General features: G+C 38.5%; 1 protein-coding gene across 1 annotated transcript in view; it reads left to right on the forward strand.

Annotated features, from left to right (window-relative positions):
• FNIP2 (folliculin interacting protein 2) overlaps window positions 1–12,513 on the forward strand; it is a 30,335-nt gene extending 17,822 nt beyond the window's left edge. The window contains exons 11-17 of the mRNA XM_009077954.1: window positions 260–406; window positions 536–705; window positions 3,955–5,275; window positions 6,056–6,212; window positions 7,988–8,188; window positions 11,095–11,210; window positions 12,435–12,513. Coding sequence (XP_009076202.1) covers window positions 260–406; window positions 536–705; window positions 3,955–5,275; window positions 6,056–6,212; window positions 7,988–8,188; window positions 11,095–11,210; window positions 12,435–12,513 — 2,191 coding nt within the window. The remainder of the gene's footprint in view (window positions 1–259; window positions 407–535; window positions 706–3,954; window positions 5,276–6,055; window positions 6,213–7,987; window positions 8,189–11,094; window positions 11,211–12,434) is intronic.
• The last annotated feature ends 225 nt before the right edge of the window (window positions 12,514–12,738 follow it).

The raw sequence follows: 12,738 nt of genomic DNA on the forward strand, positions 1-12,738 counted from the left end.
AGGAATGCAAGAAAGGGAAACAAGTATGTAATTCATGTAAAGACACTAGGTTACTGATACTCTGAATTAAACAGACTGGTGTTCTGGGGCACTAGTAATTACTGGAAGAGTAAAAACTCTTCCAGTTTGTTTAGTCTCCTAGATCTTACAAAAATACATAAAAATCAATGGACAATAGAAGAGGAAGGGAGCTACTAGTATTTATTTTCAAGATTTGAAATGTGCATGTTAACACTTTTTGGGAATTTTCTTTGAGCAGAGTTACCATCTGGAACCTATATTCTGTTCCAAGGATTGCAGAGCCTGTGTGGCTTAATATGATGTCCAGCACCCTGGAAAAGAATCAGCTATGCCAGCGTTTTCTTAAAGAATTTACATTTCTGATAGAACAGATCAACAAAAATCAGTAAGCTTCCCCCACTCCCTTTTTCTCGAAAAACGCTTGTGTGCTTGCCAGCATACATGGATGTGTTAAAGCATTTAATGGGATATTCTTTTGTTGGTGTTACTTTGGACATACTCTTTTTCTTCTTAGGTTCTTTGCTGCTTTGTTGACTGCAGTGCTGACATATCATCTGGCTTGGGTCCCAACAGTAATGCCAGTTGACCATCCTCCTATCAAGGCCTTCTCCGAGAAGCGCACATCCCAGTCTGTGAACATGCTGGCAAAATCCCATCCATACAACCCTCTCTGGGCACAGCTTGGTCAGTAGGAAATGGAAAGCTTCAGACTTCTCTATAACTAGTACCTTTGTGCATCCACCCCTTTTAGATAAGACTTATTTGTGATCCAGATCACATTTCTTGTTTTGCCTTGCTGTAAGTTGGGAAGAGCTGCCAATAGGTGTCTTCGGGCTGGTTAATCAGCATTTGGAGACCTGTTTACATGTCTTGCTTTTTATTCTTTGTTCCTTGTCATCCTCTGCTACACTGTCTGGTTAAGAAACATAATATAGAAGTATTAAGATGGTGCAAGTGCCATGAATGGTCTGAGAAGTTTGGGAAAGAACAAGAAAGAGGGAATGGACTGGATCGAGGGGAGTGATCTGGGCCTTGGAGGCCCTTTGTAGTTGAAACTGCCCTGGCTACCTCCTTTTAGCTCTTTCTCATAGAGCTAGGATAGACAGCAAGACAATACATTAGAAGTCTGGCAACTGGCAGTTCCTCCATTCACAGTTACATGAGTGGGCTTGGACCAAGTTTTTTTCTATGTCCCACTCCTCAGGCTGTTCTCTGACAAATACCGATGTCAAATGAGTATGTGAGCGAAAGCTGAGAAAATAATTCTGCCAGTAGTAAATCCTTGAAAATTCCTCCTCTTCTTGGCAGCAGGTGTGAGTCTGACATCAGAGCAGCATTAGCTTTAACTGATTACTCTATTACCATGTAAAATAACACACATGCACACTAAGGCAATAACATGACTTTTACACTGTGCTGCTGGTTGTGTTTCTTGCTAATTGTCTCAGTTATGCTTTTTGAAACTTAAGAATTCTTATGAAACTAAGAATTGCTACCTCAGCTATGTAGTTGTAGTAGAATTGTTTCCTGATTTAGGATGTCTTTTAAACATTGTGCAGAGGTTAAACGGGAGGGGAAATTAGAAGTGTGTTCATAGTGTTGAGGATGGAGCCAGGCCTGGCGTTATAAAAACCAGCTGGACTGGAGGCGTAAGCTCGGCAGTAGCTCTTGTGGTCAGTCCCAGGAGTCACTACTGGTAACTAGTTAAGAATCTGTTTCTCTTTCTGCCTTGCCAAGTTCTCAGTGCCTGAACTCAAAATGCTTTCTGGTTTTGTTTCATTCTTACAAAGCCCAAAAAGCCCTTATTAGGTGGCTGCAAAACCTGCTCATGAAAGTAAGATGTTGCCCTCTGCTGGTCTTCCTCTTTAGGAAGAGAGGAAAACCAGAAAATCGTGGGTCTTAGTGCTTAAAAATTGAAACTTTTTCTTAAGGAAAGGATTTTTGACATACCTGTCTTTCTACCTTCAGAGCCGTGTTTTTGTTATGTATTACTTACCAATTGCAATTGGATACTGATACAAATGGAAGTCCCACTGTCAGGAAGACATACTGTCTCTTAAACATCAATTTCAATCTAATGGTATTAACAACAAATATTAGTATGTTTTGAAGGTCACAGTTTTGACTTACTTTACTGTCTTATTAGCACTGATTTTATATAAAAGTCAGTTGTGCAAATGAATGTGAAGCCTGAATCTGATTTACACAGCAACTGTGCTCAACTCAAAAGTAAAACAATACCTTCTCATTTCCTTTCCAAATTGCTTATCCTTATGGTCTTGAGGTTAATTGAGTAATCTGAAGCTCACTTTTTGTTATGAGGAATGAATTTGCTGGGATGTGAGGCTATGGTGCAGCAGGTTGCAAGGGTGTTGATAACTGAGAGAAGATGGCAGCTCTGGTGCACCCATGCTGCCAGCAGCCTCTCCAGTGCATTGCTGGCATCATGGGAAATGGCATGTCTTGCCAGTGGAGACAGTAAGTGAGAGCCATGGAATTACTGTCTCATTGATCCTTGTTTTGTAGGATGGAGTCAGGAGCCTTATTCCTTTTATGTTCTGTATGGTGAGAAGGAGACTGGGCTAAAACATGTTGTTTGGAAGGTTTTTGTTGTTTTAGTATCCTCATGTTGAAACCAGAGGTCCCCTTGTCCTTGGCAGAAACCTTTCTGAAGCTCTGATTATAACTTTAATTTAGTGTTGCTTCTTGAAGTGTAGTACTAAATCCTGATGGCAAACTGTCCAGAATAGAGCGAGGATTTAGCACATAAAGCAATCTAATAGATTAGCAGGTAGCTGATAAAGCCTACAGGGAGAGAAGCCTGCTTTCAACACTTAAGGTGGCTGAAGAAAATAAAGCTTTTGCTGGCTGTCTCCCATGTGTTGGTGAGATCAGCTACAGTTTGGTTAAGCAAAGACAATTTAGTGGGTTCTCTAATGGGTGTCAGGTGAAGATAACTCAACCTGTTAATAGATGCTTCTTGAGTTAGGCCATTTTTGTCTGTTAGAGCATGGGAACAGTCCCTTACTGGCTATCTGTGTTTACTTTTCCCAGAACTTTGGAGTAGAAACCCTTTAGCTGAGAGATGATTAGAAGCAGTTGGAAGATAGTTACAACTCTCCAAGACAAATATATTGAATGTAGGGTATGTGTGACCTTAGTTCTGTTAAAAAAGCAGTTCTTAAGGATAAATGAGCCACCAAATAAGTAGTTCTTGAGGCAACTCAGGTGGTGATATAGTGCCTACTTTTCATATTACAGTTGTATTTTAAGTGGTAGAATTTTCTAGTTCTCCACTGCCCCCTGCCAAAGATGAATGGTCATGTTAGTGAGGTTGACTCCAAGTACACACAGCATGTGCCTTGCTCTACATGCCTCTCTTTTCTGAACCCTGTTTATTAAGCTAATATTTGATTTTTTTTTTGCCTTTTTGGTATCTTCATCCTCAAAAATATAACTTAGATTTTATCAGTATTAAAATTCTGGTGTTTAACAAAAAAAAAGTCACTGCACTAAAACAGAATTACTCTGGTGTGAAAGAAAATGAGTAGAAAAATAGAAAACAATAGCTGGCTTCAGAGTTTTGCTGGATCTACACTCCTCTTCAACCCTCATGTGTCAGTTTCCAAGTGATAATATCTTGAAAGCATTGTGTAAATAAAAAATTTAGTGGCTTTGAACAGAAAGAAAATGAGTAATAGCACATAAGTCCTCACAAAAACACGAAAACACTTCTGGACAAAAGCCAGGTGTAAGAAGCATTAGGGGACTGACTTCATTATTCTTGTTTTAAACTTTTATGAACTCAGTGTGGAAAAAAATTGTCTGAATTGTGTCCATAGTAAATGCTGTTTCAAAATGTGTTGGATTTGTACAGTATAGCTTATACTGCAACCAAACATAACCCTGTGAAATTTTTGCTTTCCTGTGTAGGTGATCTCTATGGTGCCATAGGCTCTCCAGTTAGACTGACTCGAACTATTATTGTTGGAAAGCGCAAGGAGTTGGTTCAGCGTTTGCTCTATGTTCTGACTTACTTCATTCGGTGCTCTGAGCTGCAGGAAAATCAGCTGATGTGGAGTGAGAAGGCTGGGGAAGGAGAGCAAGTGCTAAATGGAAGCAAGATCACAACTGCACTAGAAAAGGGAGAGGTAGAGGATTCTGATTATGTGGTTGTCACTGTTAAAAATGAACCTGCTCTTGTGCCTCCAATCCTACCTTCAAAGAGTGATGGGAGTAAGAACAACAGGATTGCAGAATGGGTACATGACCCAGAAAGCACTCATGCTGTCCCAGTCTCTTCAAAAGAAAAGAAGGAAACAGTAGCAAAGTCCAGTCAGAACTCTGAAGCATCTATTGAGAGTCTAGCTAGCAGTTTCTGTAAAGGAGCAGATGATGATAGGAAAAGAACTGTTACTGATGCAGGAATTGCATCAAATAGCTTTCAAGAGTCAACTAAAGTAGAGAATTTAATGGATGTAAAGAAGAAGAACAAGAACCAGAATGAGAGAAAAGTAGAAAAGCAGTTTTCTAGTAGGTCATCTGCCTTACCTTGTCCAGAAGGGTCTGGCCACAGGAGTTCACACTTAGAAAAGGTCACCTTTCAGATTGGAAGTTCTGCATCACCAGAGTCAGACTTAGAAACTCATAGAAGGGAAATGGAAGCAAATCTGAAGGAATTGAGAAAAAGTCCAGAGGTGATACACTGCATCTCAAGTTCCACAAGTCTGACTGTGGATGCTTCTCAGAGTCAAGAAGACAGTTGTGAAGCTGCCTTTATACCCTTCAGTAAACATAATGTTCGTTACGCACAAACCCCACCGTGTGAGGGGAAGGAGAGGATACTTAACCAGCATGTGGAAAGTAAAGGAACTGAAATGAATTTAGCAAACACAATGTCTAGTGAACTGCTTTTGCCCATGGATAACATAGAAACTATAAAATTGCCAAACCTGAAAGAAAATAGAACTTTATGCTCTGGCAATCTGGAGAACTATTCTCCTGGCTGTGTAGAAGCAGGTTCTGCTGTCAAACAAGATTCCCCTAAAGTAGGTGCTAAAGATGTCCCCTATGGGGATACTGGAAGGAAAACCTCCTTCAGAGTTGAAGGGGACATTCCAAGGAATGAGAGTTCAGACAGTGCTCTTGGAGCCAGCGATGAAGAAGGTGATTGTTGTATCCCTGATGAAGCGCATCGTGATAATGTCAGCAAAAGACTTGAAGAATTTGCAGAAGTGGAACTTCCTTTACCAAGGTAAAGTGGTCTGATTAATTAGAACTAAATAGAGTCAAAAGCTGTTGCTACTTTAGGGTTGTTCAGAGTTTCTAGTCTGAAATCTTGACTAAGTTCTTTGCAAACAAATCCGTAACAGACACTGATGTGGTTAGGATACTTGTAAACAGATTTGGCAAAAAGCAAACCAAGAGCAGGTTTAGGGCAGTGAAGTTTTATGACAAAGGCACTTCAAATGTCTAACAAAAAGTGATCAAACTTTTTATATAAACTGCCTGAGACATTTGCCTGTCCTCAGATGTTCTGTCTACATGACGACTTCGCTGAAATTGATAGTTATTTAGATTTGACATAATCGACAAATCAAAGACTGGTTTGGAATAAATATGGGCATCCTATTTCAAAACTTTTGAGCTTTACAGGTGCATGTGGAGCTTGCTGATGCTTAAGCTAGGTTTCTATACCTTAAGCATGAGAGTTGAAAAAACCCTCACATTTAGCAAATTTGTTAGCTGTAGAATAGGGAGCTCATACATACCACAAGCTCTAATACATGTAAATTTGCTTATTCATAGATTTGAAGGAATCAATACATTGTTAAAGTTCAACTTCTAAAATTCTTGTTTCAAAGAGCACCAGTAAATTTTTACTGGTGTGAACATTTGCACATAGTTTGAGTACAGTTGTTGATTAATATTTGGAATAGAAGCAGGGATGATTAACCTAACTTCACGTTCATGTCAAATCTGAATGCAGTTTGTCAAGCAAGAATCTTACCTGCTTTGTATTCCTGTATTTCAGGTCAAATACCATCAGCAGTCAATGTGTGAAAAACTTTGGAAGATCACTTCTGGGTGGTTACTGTCATACATATATACCTGATCTAGTGCTACATGGAATAAATAATGATGAAAAACTCAGGCAATGTCTACTAGCAGATCTACTTCATGCAATGCATGTGAGTTTTAAGTACCATTCTGAGTTGTAGTAGGAGTTGAGATATTAGTGAGATCTACAGAAGCAGATTATTTGAATAGGTTTGTTTCTGCTTGCCTGTTCTTAACAGCTATGCCTGCTGTGTCTTCCATCTTGAAACGTGTAAGCCCCTTAATTCATTGTGTGCAAAGCCTGTTCATGCATGAATTGTGCTTCCCTTTATACTCTAAGGCTTCTCTTCAAAGATAAACACAAGCAAGTTTGTTTGCAGCTTCAAGTTACAAACAAGGAAAAAGTCTTCAAGCTGCTTCTCTTTTTAGTCACAACAGCAGACAGAATTACCTATATTTCAGAAAATTGATATGATATTTGAAACATTTTATTTTGCCACTCATTGGATTGTATTGCAAGGGAGACGAAGTCTTGTGGAGGCCTGTATGATACTAAGACTGTAGCAGAAATTATTGACTACAGAAAGTAATTGTCTATAAGTAAGAACTTTGCCATGTTTTGACTCTGCTGTAGGTACTCCTAAATTATATAATTTATAACTACCCCTTCACTGAAATAACTGTGCGACCTCAGGATGCAATTTTAAATGCTTATCTTAAAGAGTCAGTGGCTTCTCTCTAATAGCACTTAAGAATCATCTAGCTGGAATGACTGCATATACTATCTGAAGCACTGGTGTGTTTGTATGCAACTTCTATAAATAATATCAGATTGGTCCCATATGATACTGTCTCTTCGTACATACAAGTTGGTGGATGAGGAGTTGAGCTGAGCTGACAGTGTGTTCTTGCTGCCAGGAGGGCCAGTGGTATACTGAGGTGCATTAAGAAAAGTGTGGCCAGCAGGTGAGGAGAGGTGATCCTCCCACTCAAATTGGCCCTAGTAGGCCACATTTGGAGTATCGTGTTCAGCTCTGGTCTCCACAGTTCAAGAAAGACAAGGAGCTACAGGAGAGGGTCCAGTGCAGGGCCACAAAGATGATAAGGAGTCTGGAGCAGGAGCTGGCCCTGTTTAGTCTAGAGAAGAGAAGACTGAGAGGAGTTCTCATCTATACATGTAATTATCTCAAAGGCAGGTGTCAAGAGGAGTGTGGCAGACTCTTCAGTGGTGCCCAGTGCTGGGACAAGGAGTAATGGCCATGAACTAAACCACAAAATGTTCCACCTCAACATGACGAAGAATTTCTTTACTCTTAAGGATGGCAGAGCATTGGAACAGGTTGCTCAGAGAGGTTGTGGAGTCTCCCTTTCTGGAGACATTCAAAACCCACCTGGACACATTCCTGTGTAACCTGTTCTAGGTGACCCTGCCTTGCCAGGGGGTTGGACTAGAGGACCCTTCCAACTCTGAGAATTCTGTGATACCCTGCCTCGATTGTACACAGTAGAGTCCCTCACATATCTCTGAAACATTGAATATACTTTAACCATCACTGGATCAGTGTAATTATTGCTCTCTTCATTTTGAAAGAAACTTACCTGTAGGTGGAATACATGAAGGAAAAATAAATTGGAGTAGTGATTTTAAAGCACTAATCAAAATTAAATGCCTTGATCAAATTGGCTGTTAAGACTTACCTGATCCAATGTTGCTGAATGTAAACCCTGTCACTGAAGTTGTCGCTGCTTGTTATTTTTTGAGATGCCTTTGGTTCCCTATTGGACATAAATATTCATTGAATCACTTTTTTATTCCCTACCTTAGTGTGAATAGAGAGTGGAATCTCAAACTGACATGTGGAAATGTATATGAAAACATAATGTTTGTATTTTGTTCCTGTTGCAGCATCCAGTGCTAGATGAGCCCATAGCAGAAGCTGTCTGCATTATTGCAGACACAGATAAATGGAATGTGCAAGTAGCTACAAGCCAGAGAAAGATGATGGACAATATGAAGTTAGGCAAGGATGTTTTGGTTTCGAGTCAAGTATCCAGTTTATTGCAGTCTATTTTACAGCTTTACAAACTCAACGTCCCAGCCGACTTTGTAAGTATTTCTTTATTGAAGACTGAAGGTAATTAAAATTGTTTATCTCAGAGTTTTGTACACTGTGTTGCTATACCAATAAACTAATGCCTGAAATAATGCAGAGTTGATACAACATATTGAAGAGTATCCATGCTACAGTCCAGTAACAGATACAGGTTTAGCTGAAACTGACATTTAATAGATCAAAGTTAACTACTCCAAAATACACATGCCAAAGCTCAAGCTGTTTAGGCAATTTTAGCATGGTCCTCATGTGTCTGTTGAGGACTCTTGAATTTGGTTTTTACTTTCTGTTTGTATAATTTCCACACTTCTCTACTAGTTAAGTTGAAGTGTCTATCCTAACACTTGCACAGTCACACCTTAAATTTTGGTGGTTTAAAACTGAATAGTTGGTTCTGCAACTGAAGTGTTCTTTCCAATGTTGCCTTGGGATTTGTATATGCAATTTCTGTATGCTTTTTGTGGTCTGGGAGGGGTCTGGAGGAGGATTCGTTTTTCAGGGGGGTTTATTTCCTTTTTCTTACAAAAAAGAACAGTGAAGTGACAGTGCTACTAACTTGTAAATTTTCTATAATCCATGTTAGAGACACTTTGATCCTTCTATTGGTAGATTTTGCAGCTCTTTACTAAAACAGAACATCTGTGCATGGAAGTTAAGTGTTCCACTAAACTCTAGGGGGAGAAGTGTGACTTCTTAATTGTAGTGTGTCTATTGATTTAAGTTTGGACGAAAACATATGTACTGATATCAATCAGAGATGAGCATAATGCAGTATGTTTGAAGTTTCCCTTAGGGGAGTGCATGTTTCTTTATGTGCCGTTACCATTCAGAGGAATAAGTATTTTGGGGGTTTTGTGATACAACAAAAAACAAAACCCAGCTTGAGACTGGATGAAAGGCAAGTAGTGATATCTTTGTGGCACTTCAGACTGGTAACCACACTGCAGAGAACTTTGCAGTATGCCAGTGTCATGTTGTATGATTGCAACTGCTGCAGTTCAGCAATACATTGAAAGTTTTACCTGCACCTTTAAACTCATTTTAAACTACTCTTCTATTTTTAGAAGTAACTTGACTTTTTTTACATTTTTACATTCAATGAGAAAAGCTGCAGCAGAAGCTAACATTAAAAAAAGACTTGTGGCCATTTTAAACGAAATGGGTTCATATACCAAGCTTGTGGGGAGAAATGTCTTCTGATTCTTTGATGGTGTTCAGGACGAGCAGATAATATTACGTAAACAATCCCTCTTTTAGTATAATGGGTAATTCTTCCTTCCTTGCTTCCTTACAACTCACAAAAAAATAAATCCATAATCCTTTACACAAATACTGGAATTGAAATATATTGAACTGCTACTTTGTGAATCAGCTGCGTGCTCTCCTGAACCACTGGGGAAGTGCTCATAGGTTTTTTGCTTTAGGGTCACCTGTAATGGAAAAGGTAAAAATGCTTCCCTATTGGCTAGAATCAGAAGTATTTTTTTTATAATGACTTGAGTGAAAATTTGCTTGAAGCAAATAGATCAAACTACTGTCAAAAAGCTTTTGCTTCTCCTCCATTTGAGGCAGTGATTTTATTCTACTACCATGAACATGTATTTTAAAATGCCTCTTTATCTTCCATGATTAAGAATTGATATTAGCTTATTAAAAAAGTCATTAAAAATCTTCATCTCGATCCAGATGGTCAGAAATATACATGGTAGACTACCTACAAGCCTGAGTAATTTTTTTCTCACTTGTTTTTTAGTTAGCAAAACTGGTTTCACCAGATCTCATTTCTAATACTTCACAGTTTTCATTCAACTCAAAGTGCATAGGATGGTGGCCTGAAGCTATTTGCTGCTGCTACTGCTTCTAATTGCTGTCTATGCCTGACAGATGATTATACATTTTATAATGTGAGGTTCTGCATGTGCTTCCTGCTTTCATCTCCTGGAGTTCGGGGAGCTGAACTAATTTAACTTTTTTGAAGTGGTCATCCCTGTGAAAAGAAGGAATATATCAAATATAATGTACCTTGTTTCCTAGAACAAAATACCTGATAAGACATCCAACCTATTCACCTTGTGAAAACATCCTACCTACTGACCTTGTCTTAACAAAATAACCCTTCTCTCTCTTTCGAGCTGAGGTTCATCTGCTCTCTTGTAGTATGAGAAATTGCCATGCCTTGCTTGACTGTATTTAAAAATAATATGCATTTCTAGCATTCCACTGCTGAAGGAAAAGGGGAGTGATTAAATTGATGTTTCAACTTGAACTATTACCTATTTTAAACTGGAAGTACTTAGGGATAGTAAAAACAAATGCCTAAAAGGGTTTCGTAACTTAGCTGCTACAGTAAAGCAGTCAGCAAAAGGGTTATAATTTTGTGATAATAAGGTCCTGGTGTCTTCCACTTCTTGAGTCTTAGTTTCTTGAATAATACTAGAGCCCTAGAGCTACAACAATAATTTTAGGAACTGTTGTCTAAATTGAGTCTTTCAGAAAAAATAGTGCTGATTTAGAACAAAGACATCTCGATCCAAGGTTTCTGGTTTGGCTCTTAGTAAGATGTCTTGAGCACTTTTGAACCTGGTGAAAACTGTTTAAATCAGCAGATACACAGTGGTTTATTTGAGTGGAAAATGGATGTGTAGTTTGTGCAACAAACTTGCTGACCCAGAGAGCCAGAATGCCATGGTTCCAAGAGGGGTTTCCTCTTTGTGAGGAGAGTAGTGTAACATTTTGCTATGGGTAGCACAGTTGTAACAGAAGAAATTGCCCCTTCTAGGTTTTGAAGTGGAGATTTAGTTTATCTTCTAAGATACACAGTGAAGTGATATGCCTATATTTCTGTAATATTTGCATGTGATTGCTTAGAGCCATTCTGAGGTTTTTGGTCTGTTTACAGTGCATAATGCATCTTGAGGATAGACTACAAGAGATGTATCTCAAAAGCAAAATGCTTTCAGAATATCTGCGAGGACATACAAGAGTGCATGTAAAAGAACTAGGAATTGTATTGGGGTGAGTATTGCAGGTATCATTCTTAACATATGGCAAAACCTGGGGCACTTACTTTTCCTTTTAATCTGAATGCTGACATCTTGTTCCCATGAGGACTTGCTGCTTGCTTCATATTTAACACTTTCCTCTTTGATGTTCCTCATAAGATGTAAAAATGGGTTCTACAGAACCATCTGGAAATCAGGATGAGATATTTATGTAGCAAGAACAAATTACTTGTCATTCTTAAATCTTCAGAATAAAGAAAGTTTGGGTTTTGGTCATTAGGAAATTATCCATGCATTCATATGCACTCCCCTTTGTCATGATCTCCTTAATGAAAAGTTCATCCCAACAAATACTTCAGAATTTTTGGAAGGTTAGGTGCTGCAGTTGTATCTTGAGGGAAGAGAGTGTCTCAGAAAGCAGGTGTAGAAAAATAAACAGGTGTCCTGTTTGGCAGCTGTCTTCTAATAATAGTCCTTGATTGGCATACAACCTTTAGGGATGTGCCTGCTAACAACAAAAAACGGTGAAGAAGTAAATACACACTCTCAATAGGTTTTTAGCACTGTAGCTTAAGTTTAATTTATCTTTTTCCAGACAGTTCAAGATTTCATACTGAGAAATGTAGCTGTAAATAGCGAAACCCTGAAACAAGTGCTTTCCTCAGTGTGTATGTATGTGTTAAATAGTGTAAATATATTACATACAGCCTGGCCCCTGAGCAACCTCATATTTGGAAATGGTTGGAAACTGACATTACATTTGAGAGGTGTTCCTTGAACTGTTATTGTGTAATAATTCCAGCTTTTGGTCATTTTTGGTAAGAAAGTGCTACTCTCTGGTGAACTGAGTTACATCCAAAACCTGAAATGCATGGACTTCCATAAACTGATAAACAGTTTATTTTCTTAAACTGGGCTTTTTGTTGCCTACTGACTGGTAAAACTACAAGCTCAGGTTTATGGTTTAGGAAATAAATAAAAGGGGTTTATTAAACCACAAAAGACTATGTAGCACGGAATCTTTTGAGTTAAATGGTAGCATACTTCTTGGTTTTAAACATTTTTATCTACCTTCACTGGTATGTTTTAAGTAATGGCAATAAATAATAATTAAACAATGAACATAGTTATAGCAAGACATTTCCAGTTTCTTGAAAGTGGATAAAAAATATCATCTTGTGTTTCTCTTGAAAAGGTGACTGTATATTTTAAAGTCTGTCTCTTTTTTTATTTCTAGGATTGAATCCAATGACTTGCCTTTGTTGGCTGCTATAGCAAGTACTCATTCCCCATATGTTGCTCAAATACTCTTATAAATTAAGCTCTCAGGATAGTCATTCCCTTAAAGTAAAGTAAGGAAAATGGGAATGTTGAATGAAGAACAGAGGTGCCAAACACTGGTAAAGGAGCACTGAGGAAAGCAGGTGATGACTGTACATTCTATCACCTTCTGATTCTGATTTCAACCGGACGTTTTATCGGAGGACTTCAGTTTACATAACATAAAAGGCATTCAGGTTTTTCTTACAATCTCACTTCTG

This window comes from Acanthisitta chloris, unplaced genomic scaffold (genome assembly GCF_000695815.1).
Source record: "Acanthisitta chloris isolate BGI_N310 unplaced genomic scaffold, ASM69581v1 scaffold14557, whole genome shotgun sequence".
NCBI classification, from domain to species: Eukaryota; Metazoa; Chordata; class Aves; order Passeriformes; family Acanthisittidae; genus Acanthisitta; species Acanthisitta chloris.